Raw genomic sequence first — 23,765 nt, forward strand, 5'->3', positions numbered from 1 at the left:
CAACCTGTTTAGGTAACCACAGGTGCTTATCTAGCATCTTTGCACTAGGTAAGTGCACTAGAAATCCTGTAGTAAAATAATGCTAATATAGTAATTCTTATGCCACTGCTGGGACTGGCATTAAAGTTACAGATAGGATACATACTTTTGCTTGCCATCTAGATCCACATTGCCACAGTAAGATCTAAACTGCTTTAGTTAACAGTAAGGAAAGAACAAAAGCAATCTTAACACCTGTGTTATTAACATATTCTAGGTGGTCATCTAAGCATTATGCCATACTGTGTAGCTTGCAGGCTGAATTAGGTCACACTTTGTCACAGAGCTTATTTCAAATTGAAGTTACTTCCTTTCGATTTTATTAACAAACCAACAGGCTTGTGCAACATTTCCAGAAATGTCTAAAACTAAAAAAATAGTCAATAATAATTCATGCAGCATATGACAGAAGTGCTATTATTGTCAGTGAAAGTACAGAGCCTGTGAGGAGAACTCACAATTTAATCTGAACAGTCAGTTGAATATAACATACTTGTAATAACAGCTAAAGCACAGTACCTGAAACATGTAGGAGAGACAGTCCAGATTCAATGAAAGATAGGAAAAAAAATATTATTATATTAGGGACATGAATTTCTTTTAACAGGGCTAAGAGAATTTGCACGCTGTTTTCCTTAAAATCTTGCCTGTATACAAATCCCTTTCTCCTCCTGGGGATCCAGTTCATCTGTTTAGATTCTACCCAAAAGAACTTACAAACTGTCTATATACATACAGTCCCAAAGGGATAAAGCATGGAAAAAGAGCATTGTCTTATTGCAAGTGGTCTGAGCAGTTTCAAGAAACTAATCTGAATCCTAGAGGCAGTTAGGGCAGCACAGTGCTTAAGCTAATATGCCCTACAAAATCAGTTTGGGTGCAAGGCCGTGGTGGCGCAGCTACACTGTCACTGGCTCTAGACATACTTCACTGTTAAGCCAGCTCTATCTGGACAGTTCTCCACTGTGCAACGTACAGCATGTCCTATGTTTGCACAGTCCTTAGCATAATGGGACTCTATTCTTGACTGGCCTCTAGCACAGCGATACTATTTATAAATGCCAGGGGAAATAAATGATCATATAACACATTTGATGTATTTTCTCCTGCATGCAACAGCAATACTGATATGTACACCAGCACAATGCAAGCAAATGCTGATGCGTGCTATATATTTTTAACACAATGGCCTTGATCCAGACATTTCTGGCACCATCTTCTATTACCTTTCATCATTTTGCAGTGAAGTTATGTAGGGTACTCTAGATTTGAGACAGCTGTGGTCTGGTATTAAAATTGATGTTGAATAAAAATCTAGCTTGTTAGACCATTTACACAACTGCTGTGCAAACAACTGTTTGCTTGTTAAAAAAAATCAGACTAAATGAAACAAACCGTTCTTTCCCAGTCTTCATATGTTGTGCTGCAAAAGAAATACAAGTCTGACAGAAAAATCCACTTTCTCTGCCACTTTTTTTTTATATACCTTAAGTTTATAAATAAATGATTTGGAAAAATTAGTATCATAAAATTAGAGTATTTAGAATTCCACTTATGTCCTTTGTATGATAAAGTATTTGAGTTCTGCTGCACAAACAGGTGAAGTAAATTTAGATACAGTAGAGGTCTCACCAGATATGAAAATGTGTTACTGAAAATATCAACATTTCTTATGACCTCAGCTCAGAGAGGTAAAAGTGCAGAAAGTAAGGAGATGGGTAAAGGAAAGTTATTGTTACTTCATTTAGCTGAGATCCAGTCAACACCTTGAATTTACCCATTCTTTCTGTGTATTACAATGGTGCCTCAAGGTCCCAGCCAGGACTTGGCATTAGAGAGACATACTGTAAGATTGTCTCTTACTGTTTTACAGACAAGACAGAGTAGAGAGAAAGGAATGAGTTGGGGAGAACTTCTGCAATGGCTTGTAAAACTGCTGTTGAATCTGTGGGTGGCATTTGCTAACAGCATAGACTAGAAGGACAAATAAAGGAAAGGGAGAACTGATGAGGAATGGGCTTGAAGAGAAAAAAAGTGTAAAGATGTAGAGAAGGAAGTGCATGTGGCAGGCAATAAAGTGAAGCTGAGGTGACTGTAAACAGCCAATCACTAAAAAGAAAACAGTGTTAAAAGTAAAACTACTGTAGTGGAAGAATAATATGCTGACACCATTGGTGGTTTCCTGATAATTCTTGCTGAAGTTGCCTCAGTATCTTTGCATGTTAGACTTGAGGTTCAGGCGGGCAAACAAGTGCCTGTTATGACAGTCTTGGTTGGTCCAAGGTAAATCACGTGTGCGATTTCAGGCTATTTTATCTTCACCTGCCTTGAAGTATAAAAGGATGATGGTGTCAATTTCTGTGCCAGCTTAAAAGTTACTCACACTGATAAATGTTTATTAGTCATTTTCAGGTAAGAGTAAAAAATACACATATATGCAGTCATGATTAGAATTTTATGTACATAAAGTTATGTCTGTGATTTACTAGGCACTTTCCAGGCATACGGGAAAGGATATTCTTTTCCTCAAACATTAAAGAGAGTAGGATAGAGACAGCTGTAGGTAGGGGCCAATAAAGGGAGTAGCAAAAAAAGGAGTATGACTTTTTAGTCAGATAACTGTGCCAGGGAAGAATTCTTTTGAGATATTTCAAAGTTCATAGATTTGGTGAACTTGATAAGGGGGCTACATGGGAAGATGTTGTCTGACATCCTGAGTGCCTTATCTGAACTACTAACACATTCTCTCCCCTGGACTTACAAGCTCCATTTCTCTCCTGTGCAGGCACACTGCTCCTGCAGAGACCATTTCTCTAGATCACTACTTTCTTATCTCACCCTTTGCTTGCCAAGCTCATTTACTACCTAGGCAGGTCTCCTCTGCATATCATCCTTTGTTACCCATCAAAACTCTCGATCCAGTTCTGGTTAGAGGGAAGGGAGAGCTGCCTAGCTATTACCTTGTTGTTGTCTCTCAAACATCTCTTTTATGTTTACTCAGACTCCTCTGAGAAACATCACTGTGAGCAGACAGATGATATTTTGAAACAACTACCTATCAAACTGACCAATACTCTGTGCTTGCCCCTTCAGTGAAGAGGTGGTAAGGAAGATTGTTTAGTTGCCATGCAGGCTGAAATTAAGAGTGCTACAAAGATGCTTTGAATGAGGAAGAGCGAGTGAAAACTGGCCACAGTGGAAGCAGCAAAGGATAGAGGAATATGGGTATGAAAGCCCCAATGCCTGGGTGGGACTCAGCCTGGGGGACTCAGTCTGGGCCCTGATGCTTTCAGCAGTGCCTTGGCCGAAGAACTATAAAAAGACCGAGGCTGGGAGCAGCCACAGGATCTGTCTTGCTGCACTTGCAGCAGGGTGGAAGAGGAAGTGGTGGGACACTGGCTTCTTCAGGAAATCCCAACTCTCTAACCTTTTGGCCATGCTGGCTGAGCACTCAGGGCTCAGATAAATATGACTGTACGTCTCCAAGTGCGTGTTTTCCCTGTCAATTCTGCTTTCTTCCTATTTACATCAATCAACTACTCTCAATAAAAACTAAATTGAACGTAGCTTGTGTCTGGCTAGTTACTCCTTTAGAAAACAGTTGAACAAAAGAATTTCAGTGCCTTCTTCCCAAATCTATCTGTTTTGACCTTGAAGAAATCTTTGAGATCAGTGCACATGATGCCACTGGCTGATGCTTTGCACTCTGCTGCCATTAATGATGAATCTGGGTACAAGGTAAAGAGTAGCCGCTTGTTTGCCTGAATGATTGAAAGCAGCTCTGCCAGCAGGGATGTTTGGGTTGTTTGGAAAAGCTTTTAATCCGAAAAGATAATTAATGCTGTCTTCTCTGTTGCACAACCAAAATCTATGGAAAGAGAATCACATCAATATCACACCTCTCAATAACGTACAGTTGCATGGTAGAAACTGGGCTGAACTTGAAAGACAAAAATTAACTTTGGGAGGAGTGGAGGAAGGTGAAGGTTCATGTGCTGATTTGTTTATATAATGTTGTCCTACCTCTACCAGATAATGGCAGGCCTAAGTTCCAGGAGGGACTTGCATCTAGCTAGTACAGCTGTAATTACTGTGGGAGGGTTCAAAGTCTCTGCGTTTATTGGTTCTGTGTGGTGTCTGTCCATAAAAGCAGCCGTATCTTTCTCCGTGGCTGCAGATCAAGCTTCTTAGGAGTCTTTCCAGGGTCCCACTAAGAACATAACTAAGAACTAACATAAATAAGAATAACATAAATAAGAACTAACATAAGAACATAACTAAGAACAGAAAGAGGAATGGAATAGGTTGAGTAGGAAACAGGGTATCTGAAGGTTTCAGTGAGAAAATTGTTCAGACTTGTAAGCAGAAAAGAGATGGTTGTTGACTAAGATACTGTGAATGCTTTACTTTTTTATATAAACCTATTATACTGCTTCCTTCTCCCTTAAAGTGTTAATTTTCTATGCATACCCATGGCTTCTGAGAGGTGAACAGTCGTGTTATTGGTCATAGGTTCAAAATGTGACTGGACCAAATTCATCAAAGAATAATCCATTGAGGGATTTCCAATTCAGTGAGGTTCTGAGCCACAACTTCCCAGAGAGTGGGGGAGCACTCATACTTGCCTGGTTCATAGGTTCAGAATGTGACTGGACCAAATTCATCAAAGAATAATCCATTGAGGGATTTCCAATTCAGTGAGGTTCTGAGCCACAACTTCCCAGAGAGTGGGGGAACACTCATACTTGCCTGTTTTACATTCTTTGGCAAATATTATTGATTCTTGATCTTCTTCATGATGCTCATCCTTAAAACAAACACCCCCACCACCCCATGCAGGCCCTAAATATACTCCTCTTACTCCCCAAATAGAGAGGGTTGGGAAAGAAGCATGGGAGAACAAATAATAAATGAAAAAAAAACAGGTCAATAAGGAGGAATAGCATAGAGTATCCCCCAACAGCACTCACCATTCACAGAGACCACTCTGGTTTGATCCAGTATATCTGTTCTCACGATGAGGCACCCCAGCACTGGATGTGATTTTGCTTTTGTAAGGAATGGTATTTTCTTTTTCAGGTAGATCAGTTGATCTAGTAGAACAGAGAAGGCTTTGGGCACATGACCGCTTGGCTCCAAGTCTGCAATAGACACTGCTAAATATAGAAACTGTGTTGTGAATCCCACTTGATTTTGCTACCCAGTTAAACAACTGAAAGTGATAGATACCTGTGCAACCGGAGAATGAAGTTATTGAACAGAAAAAGGTAACTGCCTATGAACAGAGTGGATCACAGCGCAGGAGTTATGGGGAAATTATGAAGAGTCATAAGGCTCTTTCTGTGGGGTCCATAATTTGTTGTGCATCTACAGCAGAGCGGGGCTCTTCTGTCCCCAGACACATGCTAGCCTTTAGGTCTCCCTTGTGAAACGAGGACTTGGAGGTCAGAAATACACCACCCACCACCTCCTCGGGGCTTGACAGCTTGCGTCCAGCTCCACCCGCAGAGGGTCCGGCGGGGTGAAGGGACAGACAGGGCGCCCCGCGCGAACCGCGCTGCTCCGCGTGCTAGCCGGGAACCGAGCCTGGCCCGCGGCGTTCATTTGGGGCGGGTTCACCCTGCCCTCGCCCCTCCGAGCCGCTCTCCGCGGGGGCAGGCCGCGCCGCAGGCCCGTCCCGCCGGGAGCCGGCGCCGCGGAGCGGGGAGGGCCGCGGCGGCGGCCCCGGGCCCAGGCCGGGCCGGCGGGCAGGGCGCTGCCGCAGGCGGCCGCCGCGGGCAGGGCCGGACCCGGCGGAGCAGCAGGGAGGCGGGACGGCGCCGCGGCGGGGCGGAGCGGGGCGGCCCCTCCCCTCCCCTCCCCTCCCCTCCCCCGCCGTTCAGCGGCTGTTTCTCCGCCCGGGCCGGCGGCGCCGGTAGCGACTCCATGCGCTCGGGCCGCTAGTGCGCAGCCGCGGCGGGGCGCAGCCGGGGAGGAGGAGGAGGAAGCGGCGCGGCGCGGCGCGGGGGGAGGAAGGAAGGAAAGAGGCCGAGGCCGGCGGCGGCTCATGGCTCCCCGAGCGGGCGGGTGAGGCGCGCGCGTGCGGGCCCTAGCGCTCCCCGAGGCGGCAGCTCCGGCGGGCGAGGGGCCGAGGCGCGGCCGGCCCTCCGGCGGCGGCGGCTCCGTGTCCGGGGCTCGGCGGCGGCAGGTCCGGCTCCTCGTCGCCTCCCTCCGGGCTGGTGTTATGGCCCCTTGGGGGAGCGCAGAAGGCTCCCCGGCTTGGAGGTCCGCGCAGCTCCTGCTCCTCGTCGTCTCCTGCTGCGGTAGGTGCCCGCGCGGCGGCGGCGCCAGCCGCTCGCCCCCGGCCTCTGGGCCGCCGCCGCCGGCGGAGGGGGAACAAAGCGGCCTTTCTGCCGCTCGGCCCGGGCCCCGGTGGGTGCCTCGGCCGGCCGCGGCCTCCCCCCGCGACGGCCCCGGGGCTCTCCCTCACGCTTCCCCTTCCCTTCCCCCAGCCCCGCTCTGTGGCGGCCGCGACTTGCTCGGCTTTTTTTCCTCTTCCCCCCGCCCCCCAAGCTGAGGGGGCGGAAATCTCCTCCGAGGAGTCCCTACAACTGCGTCTGGGATTTGGCGCGGCTGCCAGCCCGGCCTTTATCTTCGGCAGCTGTGCGCGGCCGGGACCTCCGGGGCTGCCGTGCGACCGCGCCGGCAGCCAGCCCCGAACCCCCGGAGTCACGGCCGAACGGCGGCCCGGGCGGGGCAGCGCCGCGGGCAGGTTCCGCGTCCGGCGCCGGCGGTGCGGCCTGGTCCCGGCGGGGTGCGGGGGTGCTCAGGGCACAGCGCCGGTGTCGTGCGAGTAGTTTGTGACACATCAGTACAGGCCTCGGAGCAGTCCCGGAGCCTCTGCTTCTGCTCAGCTTTGTTTTTTCCTTTTTTTTTTTTTTTTTTCTTTTCCCCTTAGTTCGGACTAAAATGGGGTTTCGTTTCAACCAAGCCGTTTTGTTCTTTAAACAAAACTGACGTTAATGAAAAACACATAGCTGTTCCAGTGCATTTACTTACTTTAGTCGTTACAGCATATAGGTAGCTTCCATAGACCCAAACCCAGATACCTTGGAGTGAAAATTGCCTCGTGTTTTCTTCCAGAGTTGTGTCTGTCTCCCAGGCTTGAGCCTCGGCTCTGCCTCTGGGTCCCGCGGCGTGCAGCACCCTTCTGCGCGGGGAGGGCATGTGCCTTCCTCTTAGGAAGTTATTAGCAGTGGCCCTGATTTAGCAATTTCTTAAGCAGTCGCCTTCGTTGTAAACATGCGAGTGAGCATATTGAATTGGAATCTGTTTAGTAAAACAAGCCTGAGGCCTGGACTCGAAGATACTTAGGGATTTTCTGTGCAAAGGGCTTCGTCTGGCACATGCCTGTGCTGCCAGTATCAGCGCAAATTCCAAGTGTAGGTGTACCACATAAACTTGTAGGGATATTTCCCATTTTATTGATAAAGTACACTTACATATGTAGAAGTTAGGTAGGGTTCTTCTAACAGAACTACAGCCAATAGTTATGCTGGCACCAAAAAAGGCTATGCTGCGGAGAAGCTCTTAAACATTTAATTTTTAACGCTTACTCCCTAGTCACACTAACAGTGCTAAGTACTGACCACTCTTGTCAACATACATGCGCAAAAGCAAGAAAAAAAAGTTTTAGAAAGTATATAGGCTGTTAAAATTTGATAGGTCAAAAGCTAAAGTGAAGTGTCAACTTGAGAGGAGTTCGTTTATGGTAGAAAAGGAAGTGATAGGAAAATTTCAGTCCTGGGCATGTTGAGCTATCCTTACGTTTGTATGCTTAATGTACTTGAGAAACTGGATTTCTTTGCAAAGGTTTTTAAGGAATTCTGTGTATTAATTTCTACTGCAGTAGGTAACTTGAGACAGTGATGCTGTAACTTGTGTGGTATTGACAGTATTTCCACTATAAAATATTAAACAATGAGCACAACTTTTAGTCAGAGGTTGGCTGTAGTTTAAAAAAAAATCCTTACTGAGTGGCGTTTTACATAGGTCTTTAATCAAGGCTTTCCAAAATATAACCGAGAATGAGGTCTCTATAACTTTCTTTTGTGATTGCCTTGCTGAGAAACACATTGCCATCGGTCGCCTCTGTTGCCAGGAAGGGGAATCAGCTTCAGATTACTATCAGCGTGCTGCCTCATCCTTCATGAGGGATTAGTTTGCCCTAACAGTTTTTGGTTATAAATGTTTGAAGTTCTGTCCAGTTTCACTGCTTGGAGGAAAGGAACTTTTTTCTCCCCAGTCAAGGGCACCCAAAAGGAAAGCAAGTATTCCTTCTATAAGTATAGCTTTATCTCTAGCTGATGTTTTTGTTTCTCTTGTTTATTTCTTGTGGAAGAGGGAAACAGGAGTGGGAAGGATTCCCCATTAAGGAATATTACTTTCCTTTACAACTGCTTTTAGCTCTTCCAAAGTAAAGTAATTTAATATCAACATGAATTTCATCAGGACACCACTGACAGCAGTGCTCTGGACTGTGATGTAGATCCTGAGCAGATCCTTATAGATTTCATTGTGTTACTGCATGTTAAAGCTTTGAACGTGGTAGGTGGTACTCCAGGTAGAACACACTTTGGAAAAGCAGCAGTGCATTGCTTCGATTGGCTTCCGTTACGAAGTTGCACAGCTGTAATATCTAGAGTTTTCCACGAATTAAAATACCAAATTCACCAAGATTGATATGTGGGCCTTGCGTTCTCCAGAGAGAATGTGTTTCTCTGTTTTCCTGTGGTTAATGAATTTTTCAAACCTTCCTTCTGATGATGACTATAATCATAAAAATTTGAGAAGGAGGAATACTGATGTGTGAAATACTGGAATAGCATGGACTAGCAAGAATTTTAGCTTGGTAGAGTACTGGGCAGTAATACTCGATCTTGATATGTCTAGCCTCCATGTTGAGTTTAGAATTTTATATCAGAGAAATATGTGATTGTGCATCTCTATATATAATTGTGCATCCCTGTATATAATTCTGGTATGGCTTTTACTGGGAAAAATATGAAGGCACTTCTGTATATCTCACAGGCCACAATCAGTTGTCTATGTTCAAAACAGAACTGTGTGTGGCATGAAGATAATTTCCTTTTAGGGGAAAAATCTCATTTGAGAAATTGGTCTTGTTCTTAAGGGCAGAGTTTTCTAAAGCAGAGTTTGATGAATGATCAACTGGAAATCAAATTAATCTTACTTGTTTTCTTGTTAAAACATCAGCTTAGATTTTAAGCCAAACTTCTAATGTCATCATTTTGTTTTGCTTTTGTTTAACCCTTGGCAGGATGATAATTTATATCTTACTGGTTCTGTAATGCAGTATTTTCAGAACCAGTTAGGGAGGGATTGGCATTTCAGAGTGGAGGTTGAGTTACGAAAAATTTCTCTGAAGAGGCATAGTGCAAAAGGTAGGGCATACTGCATGTGGGATGTAGTCTGAAAGTGTAGATACTCGGCTTCCTCACATTTCTGGAGAATTTTGTTACCTTAACTATACCTGTCACCCCACTATATTAATTTGAATTTGTGTTCCACTGAACAGAAGATTATAGCGAACTTTTATAGTGTTCTCTACAGTTGGTAGTAATCAGTGCTGATGTGCAGTAGGTAAACTTCCCTGTGCATTTATGTGATGCTTCTAGCATCACCAGGTGTAATGAGTATAAAAGAAAGATATTCTGGGTACTAGGACTGCGTGACTGAAACAGTTTAAAGGTAAAAGTTGGTGTCAGATACAGATCAGTCTTAATTCTCCTCATTTCCAGGTTGGATTTGGCTCTTGTGAGTACTTCTTGAAATATCAGTGACCGAGATTCATTATAGGAGGTCAGAAGATGATGTCTGGTACTGAAATTGAAACAATGCTGTATGTTACTACTGAGACTGCAACTCCCTTGACATTAATCTGGCCCATCAGAGAAAGACGTTTTACACTTACAAGCTTTATAACATTTAGTTCTGGAGTTGTACCATTCCAGGTTTCTATGGTACAAATGTTACGTGAGGTCACATATGTAAGTGATTATTTAGTTTTAAGTTTAGGCAGGTAGAATCATTGTAAAAGTTCACTGGTCTGGACCCAATTTCTATTTCACATCAGTTTGATAATGATGGTATGAGGAAGAATAATGGCTCCTTCACCCTGTTTGAAATAATAGCTTGAACATGTAAGCAAATAAAGCCTGCCAGACCGTTTGTTTAATTTCCTAAAGAAGCTGCACTGTAAAGCCAGAACAGACTGTACTGGAGGAATGGTTTGGCTTAATAGAGTATTGTACCTTAAATTCCTGAATGTCCCTTTTTATCATTTTTATGATATACTGGACAAATACATTTTGCTAAGCCATAAATGTTATTGGCAAAACTGGTGCATTTAGTATATTAGAATGGTTTTGTAGTCCTTGAAGGGAAAACATCCTGATTTTAATGACTTATCAATTTATATTATCTAAAAGGTTCATCATCTATCTGCTGTTCGTGCAAATATATATTCAGCCAGTTGTTCAGAGCCAAAGTTAGGTCTGTAGTCAAAGTATCTGTGATATCACTTGGAGAATATTTGAGGGGAGAAGAAGAAAACCCAGATTCTGGACAACCTCATAGCAAAAGGAGTTTGAAAATTTAATCTAATGTAACCAGTGTGATTGTAGGTATGTCCTAAATGAGAATACCTTCAGCCAGAGGAAGAGCAAAGAGGTGCTTGTAACTGGAATCAGTACAGAAGCCACCTGACTCCATTCCTGTCATCAGAGCAAAGCATAATTAGCACAGCTCCCCCTCTAGTCCTTGCTAGGAAAGGAGGAGCTCTGCTGGGTTAGTGTTGGGAGGGCCCTGCAGGTGAATTTCTGTGTGACTCCTTTACTTTACTTGATCCTACTTCAGTATCAGTTATAGACAGGTGTATCTGTATTGTTTTCAACTAATCCCTAAAGTTATTATTTTATATTTGTCCTAGCTAAAACTTGTGATTATGATTAGTTTTGTGGTTCACTAACAGATCTTAAATTCTTAAACCAAGGTTTAAGAATTTATCTTTGGTATATTGCATAGATCACTTTTTATCATGTGCCTCAGTTTCCCAAGCTGTGGAAAGAATTTTTTTTCATACTTATGAAGTATAATTCACTAGTGCCCTTACAAAATATTTTAAATTCTTGAGTAATTTGTACAGCGTAAATAGCATATTTTTTCTTTCCTAGATCTCTCTGTTTTCCAGTTTGTGTTATATTTATACTGTCCCAGATAATTAATGATGATGTTAAATACTTGATCAGCTGAGATATCTAGCTAGGCATTATTCAAGAGTGCAATTTGTCAACAACCTTTGATTTTTTTTTTAAACTGTCTCACAGTTCACACAATAGAACTCTAATTCAATTTAGAATTGATAGCTATAGCATTTTACAATACTGATGATTATTGAGGTGTCAGTTGGTAGATACGATTCAGCCTACTTAGTTGATGTGATCGTAAGAAAACATATAGTACCAATGTACTTGAATGTTGTGGAAGTTGGTTGTAGATCTGAGTTTAAGTGCTTGAAGCCTCTCTCCTGTGTTTATTCCCTCAGTAGAAACAACTGCTTTAAGTATTTGAAATGGTAGGTTATATGGTACGGTACTGTGAAAAACTGTGTTGTTCTGATTGTGTTTTTTGGTGTTTTCTCTATCTGAATTTTTTGTGGCAGCTGTTACTTTATTAAAGCTTTTTTATACGAAAGTTTACAGTTGCATTGAAATACATACTATTGATTCATGTGAATATCTAAGTTTTAACTACTAAAATTAACATAAATGTTAGATCAATACAAATACTTTGAAAAGCAGGTCACTTCTGAATTTTCCGTTTTGGACTTGCTTCTGGGAACAGATGCTTAGAATTTGGTTATACTATGTAACTTTTGCTACATTGTTAGTTTGTTGGTGATCGAATTATTCTTTTGAAATAGTCTTTTTAACAAGGCAAGCATTTGTGGTAGCTATGCACTAGAGTTTTTCCTTCTGTGGTATTTGACACTTGTAATTTTAGGCTTTGGGGGAATTCCTTGTAACTTCCTCATCGGTTTCATGAGCAGCAACTTTCTGGAACTAGTCAGGAGGAAAAAAAAAAAAAGAAAAGAAATATTTGTTACTAGATCAGAAGTAAGCTAGCGAGGAATAATAAAAGCCAAAAAAAAATTAAGGAAAGCTTATAAATGGAGCGTGTTTTGGAGAAAAAAATGTCGAACTAACACACTTGGTTTATAGCTTGAATTGTCATAAGATTTTTCTCCCTCTTTCTTTTCACTGCAGTGTCCTGTGAGTTGTCGGTGCTTTCCCAGATGCCTTTAGTGGGTTGCCGAAACTTACTTGAAGTGAAAGAAAGCCAAACTTGCTTGCTGTTACAGTAAACTGTAAACTTTCATCAAAGCAGTGAAAGTGAACCAAACATCTCTGTGCTGTGCTACAGTGTATGGTGAACGAGTGAACTGGGTGCTAGGATGTGAATTGCCTGTGTTTACCCGCCTGACTATGTATTTGTAATTCATGACTAGCCTTCCCTTAACTCAGATGTTTCCTCTGCTAAGTGGAAGCCCCTGTGACTGACTTTGGTAACAGCCCAGAGCAGAATTTTTAAGTCAGGTGCTGCTAGAAAACAGTAGAGTGATCTTCTAACAAGCAGTGTGAATGCTCTTTGACAGGTGGTAGAAGACTATAATGAAGTCACTTGTGTTTAAAATTTAGGGGAAAATTATTCTGCCAAAGGGTCCTGTAACTTTGGTTTTTTACTCCAGCTTTGAACCTAGTGTGAGATATTGTAGGTCCCTCTGAAAGTACAGACTGTGGGAATAGTTTTCCTGAGGAAAACAATTCAGGGAATTTTGTTTATCCTCTAATTTATACTGTCTTACTGGTAATAAGTTCTTTCTACTCAGTGATGTCTCTTAAAAATTTAGCGGCCTTCTCCTTTTAGGGAACTTACCCTATAGGGAGAACTATTTAGTTACTGAAGGTCAGCAATTTATAACAGAAAATTTAAGTATTGTTGGTGCATCTTGTAGAGGAAAAACATATATATTCTCACTTCTAGATTTTAAGTGTATATGAATTTCCATAATACTTTTGGCTCCTTTTTTTCTACACCATACAAAGTCTATTAGAATCTAAGAATAAAGTAGTATCCTTACAGGATGTGTCACTTTTATGAGATTCTTTTGAGTATCTCAGGTAAATGAAAATAAAAACTGACATTTTCAAATTATAGTAACTGGGACTGAGACAGATAATGAGTAGGTCACATGAAGTAAAGAAATCGTTATATATAAAAGTGTCGCTCTCATTGTAGAGTTCTAAATGTGGGTTTTAACTGCATTTTCCTGTAAATAGAGCTTAAAAAAAAAAAAGTCCTCTTCAAAGAGAGGATGATTCTTGAGTCCTAACAAACATGCTGTATTATTCATCATATTCTTGTATTTACACCAGTCTGCTCTCCATGCTAGTAAGCAATTACATTTTTCTGCTTGCTCTCTTCTAAAGAAGTGCTTGGAGACAGTGCACAGGGATTTAACTTGCAATGCTTGTCTAAACCATATGGAAATATTACTAACTGGACTTGGGGATTACATATTTCATTTTTGCCCCCAACTGGTAGTTTTTCTAGAAGTCTAGAGACAATACTTTTCTTCTCCGTGGTGCAAATATTGGTTTAAATATTCTGCAAGAGAAACTTCTTGGCAGGTCAGGAAAATGAATGATAAAATCACGATTCATATGCGTCTTGATCACAACAGCTTGCAGCTGGAAGTAGTGTCTGGAATCAGTTTGAGTAGTTGTTTAATCAGTGTTTTTTTTGTTTTTTTTGTTTTTTTGTTTTTTAAAAAAGCATCCCTCACCAGAGCAGCTTTCTATTGTTCCTATGTTTTGTGTCTAAAAGTACTGAAAAAACAACCAGTTCCATTGCTCAGGATTAGCTAATATCCGTGGTTAGAGATGGTTCACAAAGACTGGAAAACCGGGGTAGCAAGGCAGGAACGATTGGGATGAGTCTTGAGGAGGTGAATTCATGGCTCCTTGACAGAGTGGCAGAACCATTTTTTAGTGTGGCAGAGAAAGTGCAAGGTGTCTTGGGAACAGCTGCTGCTTAGGACGCTGTGAAAATAGAAGGGAGTAAGGGAAGCAGCCTTCTTTATTTTCAGGAATGTTATGGTGACTGACTGAGCATCTAATCAATTTAAGATGTTACTCTTAAGTATAATCAGCAAGTGAGAGAAAGGGTTTGAGTGCAGGAGAAGCTTGAGTGTAGCCTGGGGTCTAGCCTTTGGGCCTTCCAAGAAATACCAGACAGGGAAGCATTATAGAAACTTCCGCTTCCTGCTTCATACCCATACTTCAGAAGATAAGTGAAAGAGTTGACAGATCTTTGAGCATTTTGGTAATGCAAAGTATGGCTTTTATCAGCATTTTGAAACATCTGTTTTGTACGCTGCTGCGTACTCCTGTTTCTTGCGGGTACTGGTGTTTGGGAGTTGTGCTTTCTCCAGCTGCTTTACTGCTGGATGTGTCCAGGAGCTGTGTGTTCCTAGAATCTAGTTTTTTCTGACCTCCACATTGCTGCTGATCCTGTTGAAGCTGTTTTCAGTGACTGTTGGCTCCTACCTAGATGTTGTCCAGTCATTTTCAATCTCTGTCTTGAAGTTATCTACTGTATTGTCTGTCATTTATATGAACTGTAACAAAATTTCTGTAGTACCAGAATTCTAATGTGAATGACAATCCAGTATACCAAAGCCAAGTGGTGGTGTTACTAATGTCCAGTGAAGTCCACAATATTAGCTTTCTCTTTTTCTTATTCCAGAGTGGAAATCCGGGGCAGTGCTGCCCTTATGTCTTTACACTGTCGATGAATGAGTCTGGAAGAAGGAGCAGAGCTGTATTCTCCTTCCATAGAGAAGAGCCAGCTTGCTCTGGGATCAGTTGAAACAGCCAGTGCTTGTGTGTGGTGCCTTTGGGGTCCACGAGGAGTTGTGCTGGAAGAGGAGATCCTTTATTCTAGGTGTACAGATTAGAAGGAGCAACAGGGCTGCAAACTGTACCACCTAGTGAAATCCCCCAGGGGTGATTCCCTTTGGTGAAGTCAAATCTGACAGGAGTGAAACGTTAAGGTTGAGGGGAGTCGAGAGATCCTCTCAGCACTGCCAGTTAACCAAAAGTTCTGGTCGAGCTTCATAGTGACTTTTTTAGTGTCTGTATTATGAAAAATTCACCTGTATATCCACCTTAAAATGTTAATTAAAAGCGTGAGGATCAAGAATGTATACGCGGGCTCCAAGTGAAAAGGTCTGCTTGGAAGCCCTTTTGTCGGCTTTCCGGAACTCTCCTGAGTTTGTGGCTGGGCAGAGGAGGTGAATCTGAACTCTGTGTAGCCACTTAGAGCACTGGACATGAAGGAAATCACGCATAAAGTGATTAATCAACAAAAATAAAGATGAATTTAAAGTTTTAATCTGAGATCCTGCTTGGTGACCATAATGCATATATGGGAAACGATGAAGCACTTGGGCATCTGAATTTGAAATAAATGTCCACACTTTCTCAGATACATGTGCATTGCTAAAGTAAATTGGCCACATCAAACAGCAGGGTTTTTTTTTTCTCCCAAGGGAGGTAGGTGACTGAAGGGAAGGAGGTCTGAACTAGCTTTAAAGTTGTAAGATGTTGAACACAGTTTATAAATAATAGTTGAACAATATGCTTTATATAACAGCAGCTACATAGAAATTAGAACACGTAGGCCTTATGTCTGAAATTGATCTTGTGCTTGTTACCGTGCTATGTCATTTTTTTCTGCCAATTTAAAATTCATTGCTGTTCTTTAAAAAGGGTGTAGGAGCAAGTGCTGATTTTTTGTTAACAAGTAGGCTTTTAATAGAATGGAATGTCTGTCTATAAATGTAGGGTTTTTTTATTTTTTACCCTTAATATTACAGAAAGAATTAGTGTGTTAAAGCCTAATTTACCCATTATTCCTTTTCTAGTTACATTCCTTAATAAGGAAATCCTATTTGAACCATTTTTTTCTTCCTTAGGTTCTTTTTGTAACAACACAGAATGAAGCAGACCTTCTCATGGCATGGTCATCTATTTAAAAAAAATATATACATTACAAAGTACTTATTGCTTAGAGTGAAACTTCTCAAGATGCTGATTTTGCAGAGCACTCAAGAGTTATTGTAGGCCATCCATCTCTGTTGTAGATGGTCCATGCTAGAAAGCTATAGAGTTTGTTTTGCCCTGAGAGGAAAAAGGCCAAGAGAAATAAGATCTATACCATCACTTTTAGTTGCAGCAAGCCTAATAGTTACTCTCTGGAGACTGATCCAGGTAAAGTATTTCAAAGGTGAATATATAGACCTCAAGAGAAATCAGGTTGTCTTGGTGCCCCAACACTTGAAATAACTGAATACAAGTTAAAGTTTTCTTATAATGGCAGTGTTGAGCCTCAAAGTATGTCTGTAGATCTAGAAAGAAAAATCAAGTAAATAATTGTCAAGTGGATAGCAATCAGTGGTGTTATTTGTGAAGTATAAACAGTGTAAGAATCTGCAAGTATTCTGTCTTCATAGTATGTACTTCATCACAAATAAGTCTTGCTCTTCAGTTTTGCAGTCTATATCAACTTGAAAGTACTTGCTAATTTTAGAAAGTAATATGTATATACGGTCAATGCAAGATGAGGAATGTAATGGGAAACTTAGATACCATGACATACTCCAGACTTCCTTTATGCTTCTTTCCCCAAACTGTACTTCTTTTAGTGATAGCCTCTTCCTTTTCTGAATAGCAAATACACAGCGAAACCAATGCCCTTAAACTGTGGCTTATTATTATTATTCATTAGACACAGTTGCCAGTGAGGAATTGTAAGGGATGTAATCTACTTTCATCAATGCACAAGTGTAACAATGCTTTTCATGCAAATTGAAAAGAAGCTACAGCCAAAAGAATACAACTGCCTATCAAATTCAGTAAATGGTATTAACATAAAATACTAGTATCTCTTCACAGCTATTTTCCAAAGTATTCTTCCTCCCATTTTTCAAAAATCAGTTTCTTTCATTCATACAGTGGTTTTGAGTGTTGCAACAAATAGCTGCTGTTTGAGTTTCTTTCCCTAGTTGGCTGTTACTTCATATGTGCCATCTCTTTGTGAAAGAGCTCTTGTGTATCAAGCAGTGACTTGCTGGTACTGAGCTTCTTTTTTAAAACCAGGCTTACACTGAAAGAATACTGCAAACTTAATTCACATCTAAATTTACTGTGTTTTACTGATAGGACACTCTTGGAAACAAACCTTGAAGGAATATTTTTCTTTTAAAATAAGTTGTCTGAGAGCTCTTTATTGTCCGAGGTTTAAGTATTAAGATAGGTTAATAACCCTTCACACAGATAGTATTTCTATAAAGTATTCTTGTTTACAGGGTAGAAGGTGAAGCACAGAAAATAAATAGCTGTTCTGCAGATGTGCATGAATACAGAGTCTGCTACTGATGTGGTAGGCGAGCATGAAGTGGGGAGTATTGGTATGGCTTAACTTAAGGCAGAATCAGTAGGGAAAAGTAGGCTTATTTAAAGTTTGACAGGCTACAGTGTCTGACTTACTTATCTGATTTGCTCTTCAAAGTAGTCTCCTTCCTTCCGTTCTCTCAATATAGGCAGACTAGTCCATTTACTTAAATGCCCAAAGTTCAGTAATGTTAACGTCCTGCAGTGTGCTAAGCATGTGATCCTGGAGATTGGCTGTGCACGTACTCAGTTGGAGGAGGGAGGATAAAGGATGAAGAGTGCTCCTAAAGTGTTTAAATGCTAATGGCACCCTTTGGGGAGGGTGCAATTGCTGGAGTTTTCTTTGTGGAGCTGAAAAGAGCTACCTTGAGAGTAGTGTGTCTGTTCTTCTGGTGTTTAAAAGTCCAACTCCTATCCTTTTCTGTTTTCACAAATGTAACTACCAACTGATTTCTGCCACCCCCAAAGTGCCAGTCCTTTTCTGCTCATAAGAATCAGTCCATTGTATAGCTAAGCTATTCTTTCTTAAGTGATGCAGACTGCTTTAAATGGTCTAGTGATGGTCTGCTGCTGTCATTTAGAGAGCTCCTTCAGACCAGCTTTCTCTTTCTGGAAGCAGAAAAGTAAAATATTTTCTCGTGGATTCTTAAATTCTATGTGGATTTTCTTACATTTAGTAAAAAGTAATTCTGCAGTGAAGCCGTCTTTCTGGAACATGAGTAGAAATGTATCCATTTTCATGAAATTCTTATTAACTTGATTTTTGGGATTGTTATGCTGCTGTTGAAGGTCACAGAAATAGTTTGAGGTATTCAGAAGCTGTAGGGAATGTGCAGATGCCTACAACTGTTCTTGTGCTCTGTGATTCACAGGAAACTGGTCCGAGGTAGATATTCAGATAGCAAGTGTTACTGAAGCAGTGAAGAGGTGCAAACTGAATAACTGAAATGGCTTTTGAAGTATCAGGTTGTGAACTGGATGAACTAAGGGGTGGACAGTAATCATGTAACCTGCCCTTCAGTCATTTAGTGTTGATCTGAATGATACTTGGCAGGAGTTTTCTCAGAAGATGAGTGGAAAGACATTTTGTTATAGTATCCTGTATCTTTTATAAGATATTTTTTAGGAAACTAATTGGAGTACAGCAGAAAATTCATAGGTTGTTAAAACTGTTATCAGACAGGAAGTAAATGACTCATGTAAATGTCCAAGAATGTGTTTTTCATCAAGAAAGGGATAAATGAGAAGAGCTGGAAGAACCTGGGTCAAGGCAAAGATAGAGATAAGGTATACTGGGTGTAGGGTTAGTATAATGGAAGGTAATTATAAATATGAATGTCAAGGTAAATGGTGATAAGGAGTTTGGCTACACCTGTTAGACCACATTCTCCTCTCCAAGGCATTCATTCCTCTGATTACGTGCAAGCCTCTCTTCCTGTTTGTGCTTTTGTCGTAGCAGCTATGTCCTGGAGCGTGTGTGTGTGTGTGTGTGTGTGTGTGTGAGTGTTATTTATATTACTCACGCCTGCCTGCTGCCTTTCCCCTCCCCATGGGAGCTGGTAGTTTGGTAAGATTTCTCACTGTGCTGCAGTGTGAAGCCTTCTGTGTTTTCTGTGCCAGGTTCCCAGGATCTGGAGGGGTTGGGGAGCATGGTACATGTGTGAACCCCTATTCCTAGTTCTACCAGTGGAACTGGCATGTGGGTAGGCCTTACCCTTGCTGGGTCAATAGCTGAGAACAGGTATGTTGGAATGAAGCAGCATCACGCAGTGGCGAAACTGAGAGGAATGGTATAGTCTCAAGTACAGCCACGTTCATCAGATCCACTGAGGTGAGAAGCAGCAACTTATATCTTTGTCGTTCATCTCTACAAGTTTTTTCATTAAGATGGTAACATCATGTAGAAGTGCATGGACCAATTCACTTCTCTTTAAATATGCCTGTCTATTTCAAGGTCATCTCTAACTTTTTTGAAATCCATTTGCTCTTTTGCATTGCTATGAATTTTCAAAACATGCAGGTTTTGAGTGCAGTTGAACACCAAATTTTGATTTATCGGACCCAGAGATAAACAAAGCCTGTCTGATAAATTTGATAGACATTACCAATTTCCTGCAAATTGCTCAGAATTCAAATCAGTTCTGCTGCCCTAGGCAGATGTATGTGGTTGACAGAGGCTGCTGAACAGCCAGGAGCAGCTGTGCATGTTTGAATGACTGTGAGGGAAAGCAGGCTGTAGTTCAAACTCTATATTATGAAGAATAGTGACAGAAAAATGGAGGACAAGGGACTTTTCCTGCATACTTACAGTTACTGTAATGTAGTAAAACTCTTGGGATTTTTGTGACCGAGACTGAGACTTTTCCTTATTTGCTCTGTTGAGAATAAACACAGAAAGTGTGTTTATGGTCATAAAAAAAACCCTTTATTGTACACAGTAGTACCTCAAGTCATTGTGATCATTTAATTTCTTTAGGAAACAATTGCCTTTCATTTAAAAAAAAAAAATCCGTATAGTAAATTAACTCTGTGTCTGTGTTTCATTTAACTTTCCCAGTGATAACTTGCCTCTCTGAGGGATGTAATTTGACAGCAGGGAACTGAAACACTAAAGTGTTTAGAAACAAACTTTTTGTTCTGCCCGCTTTGACTAATGTTACATATGCTATGGCTGTCTTCAAAGTTTGCTGTACCCTGCCGAATTGCAGCTGCCTACACTGGCTGTCAAGTCAAATGCTTAGTCAACTCTATAGAAAGAACTTCTTTTTGCTTCATTTTACAATTGTGGGGATGTGGTACCATCCAATACTCCTGTATTTAGGTCCTGAAAGTGGAAGATTGTGTTTATCTTTTCTAATTACTAGTAATCGCCATGGCGAGAAGGCATCAATATCCTGCAGTACTGTGCAATGTGAAAAGAAGTGTTCTGGCTCTGAGATGTGCACCTCTTTTCATCACACGTAGAGGTGGCAGTGTTAACTGCCTCTTTTTATATTGCAATACTGTTTTATAGCTGTTTTCAGATAATCTCTCTTGCTGTCTCTATAGCTACCTCTAGCACAATTAATAAGAGTTCAGACTCTCACAAATATTTCCCAAAGTTTCCAAGGGACAGACCTTATCTCTAGGGTTCAGAAGTTTGAACTTTGATCTGGCTGTTTTGGGGGAGAGAGGAAGGGTGTGGGAAAACTAGGAATGTTAGCACTGGATAGCTGTAGGTCAAAGTTGTGTTTCACTCACTATACTGTTAGTCTCTACCGGTTCCTTAGTACTGATCACTTGCCACTTATTGACATAATTCAAGTTTGTCTGTTCTTTCTTCCATGTTTCCCGTTATCTGGGTAGATGCTCTCCATTGGATGCATAAAGCCATCATACTCATTTTCTTCAAACCCTCTTGGTGTGGTTCCTATGAAGCAGCTTTTGGGCTGGGATTTCTCATTGCTTTATGTATCATGCTTTTTCATTGTCCCTTCCTTCACCTTGTGCAAAGTAACATACATAGTTTTCACAAAATAGTGAGCTCTGTGGAGCAAGAGTTGTTTTTCTTGTTTGTACAGTTCCTGACAGAATAAAGCTATAATCATGATGAATACTTACTTGGGCTGTTATGAAAAACTGCAGCAGTAAGTTACTGTGTTTCATAAATATCATAAGCCAAGTAAAGCAGAGTCTAAACTAACTTTTCACAAATTTATTTTTAAGATACTGCATAGTGTCTGAAATTAAAGGGGTTAAACTCTCTTATGGGTATTCTCATGCTGATGTGCAAGTTGCAGCACCAGCATCATTCTTTCAGGACAAAAATCACAGGACTAATGGTGGATAATATGGAAGAAAAAAAAAGATCCTCTTCCCAAAGAGAGGGGAAGAAATGCTGTTTTGAGTCTTAGAACTTTATACCTGTTTTTCCTGTTGTTTTTTAATTATAGATGTAGACTTCTGAACTTCTTAAAATGCTTGTGGGGCTTCCTGAAGCTTCACGGGTTAGAATCAATGACCTGTGCAGTAGCTGTAACAGAGTTCTCCAGAAGTGTACACAGGTCTATACATTGGAGAGAGAATAAATTTTACTGGACTGTAAATTTTATTGGATATTTCCCTTATCATTTGTTTGCTTGTAGAAAACCAATGTGCTTTCAACAAATGAGTTTTGAAAGTAGCAATACTGCTACATACAGAATTCTTACCAGTGCTGAACTTACCTAAGTGTGTGTGCACACAGTTCTGTACCAGAGTATGCCTTGGCTATTTTAAGATCTGATTCTTAATTAAAGAAGTCAGTAATCTCAGTAAAATCAATTTCATATCATACAGGCAGTCTGTCTCTTATTAATGTCTGTCCTCTTTTGAATAGAGGCAATTCATGATGCATTTTGAGGAATGCAGTGTGTTACGGCTGGCAAGTCATAACAAGTTAATCTCTTATTCTTTTCTGAAGTCTTGACGATGTTTAATCAACAGTAGAGTTAGTTTAGGCAAGTCTAGAAAGTTAATGTAGCTAATTAACAGCCTTTTCTATTGCAGTGATTGAGATTTTGAAGCTGACAACTGTAGAGAAAACAGCTATGTGGATTTTTTTTTTTTTTTTTTGTAGTGGGAATGGAAACATCTACATATTGTGGTTACCTCAGAACTAAGTGACATCCCTCTTTCTACCTGCTGTAGCTAGAGCAGATCAAGTTATTCGTAAGAATGCTATGAATTTTGCACATTGGTGTTTGCACGAGATTCATAAAAGGCTTTGTTTGACAAATGCTTGAAGGCACAGGCAAAAAGAGTGTGGTGTCTTAGGAGTTCTTTCCTCCCTCGGCTGTTGCTAACGCTGCTGTTGCACTTCACAGGAAGGGTGGCCTGTTGAGTTCTGCTGTGCGGAGTTACTTCTGTGCTCTCAGTGAAGCCTTAATAAAGGGCAGAGACACTGATTAATATTGAAAGATGGCTAGGCAGGATGCATGGTGCTTTATGCAAGTTCAGTTTCAGTCTGAATAGGTGCTAGGGGTCTAAATTTAAACTCTGGTTACCAAACTTTACATAAACAAGTCTACACAAGTATTTGTAAGGTCTGATTTCTGTAAACTTTTTTGTCATTTAAAAAAAAACGAGCTTTCTTAGGAACTTTGCACTTAATCAGAAGGAAAACCAAACACATTAAAGAGCATAAAAGTTTGTGAAAATCAAATGTTTATTTCTAGTAATAAGTAACGGGAAGGGAGGAAAAACAATTTTATCTTTCAAATGGGGATATTTTTCCTAATGGACTAAACATGCTGTGCTTTTATGGCTTTTATATCTGATTGGTTTATATGTGCAAAGTGTGTGTGTGAACAATCTGCACAAAATTAGTGTTGCTTCACCCTCCTTTACAATAAAAGGCTTGCATTCGGTTCAGTTATATGTCATTAGAGCGCATGCAGCTAGGATGCTTTGCAGTTGAATTCTTCCTCCCTGGTGCTGGCGTCCCGAAGGCAAAGCGGGAGCTGCGTGGGTGCATACTCGAACTCTCATTGCCTGCTTTGCTCCAGCCGGTGCTCCAGGCAGAACCCAGCTAATCCAGAATTCACTATGTGGTTCCTCAGTCCACTGCCTCCCTGCTTTTTGCCTCTGTCAGAAATAGGAAATTTCCTCCTTAGTTTCTGCCTAAAATGGAGAACCCATCTTTTGGGTAAGGACTTGAAGCTTTTTGTAACTGATTTTATTTTATGAAGCCAATGAGCCTAAAAGTAACATTTCTCAGTATTTTGAAACTATTATTCTTTGGACATATTTTAGGCAGTGATTTTTTTGACTAATGTGACTGGTATTTCTCTTTTGGCATATTCTGTTTTGAGCCATTGATAATGAGTTGGCCCCATAAATAATCATATGGCCTGGTACTTGGAGAAGTGTTTGCTTTCTCTTTAAAAATTTGTATGAATTTCCCTTCCTTCTCCCTCCCCTTCCCCTGCACCCTCTCTGCCTCCCCCACAATATTGAGTACTCCTACACTTCTTAAGTCTTTTTTGGAAAAAACCAGTTGTAAATCTGAGTCATGCTGTCATCTGGAACTAGAAGCTCAGGCATTTTGAGGGTTCTTGATAGGGATTCATGGCTTTCTCCTGGGTTAATAGCAGAAAATATTTTCATTTCTGCAAGCTTATAATAGATTTA

The 23,765-nt window shown here is 41.0% G+C and overlaps 1 protein-coding gene and 1 long non-coding RNA gene across 2 annotated transcripts in view; one reads left to right on the top strand and one right to left on the bottom strand.

Moving 5' to 3' along the window:
- Positions 1-326: 326 nt before the first annotated feature.
- Positions 327-5,852, bottom strand: LOC112994971 (uncharacterized). The gene is made up of 3 exons (XR_003262068.2): positions 5,269-5,852; positions 5,010-5,180; positions 327-2,365 (listed from the first exon to the last, which is right to left on the bottom strand). It is a non-coding gene; the product is annotated as an uncharacterized LOC112994971 (long non-coding RNA).
- A 47-nt stretch (positions 5,853-5,899) lies between these two features.
- Positions 5,900-23,765, top strand: part of LRP12 (LDL receptor related protein 12) — a 51,433-nt gene continuing 33,567 nt past the window's right edge. Inside the window, exon 1 of the mRNA XM_026119589.2 lies at positions 5,900-6,341. Within this exon, the coding sequence (XP_025975374.1) occupies positions 6,263-6,341 (79 nt within the window). The 5' untranslated portion in view covers positions 5,900-6,262. The remainder of the gene's footprint in view (positions 6,342-23,765) is intronic.

Source organism: Dromaius novaehollandiae, chromosome 2 (assembly GCF_036370855.1).
Source record: "Dromaius novaehollandiae isolate bDroNov1 chromosome 2, bDroNov1.hap1, whole genome shotgun sequence".
NCBI lineage: Eukaryota > Metazoa > Chordata > Aves > Casuariiformes > Dromaiidae > Dromaius > Dromaius novaehollandiae.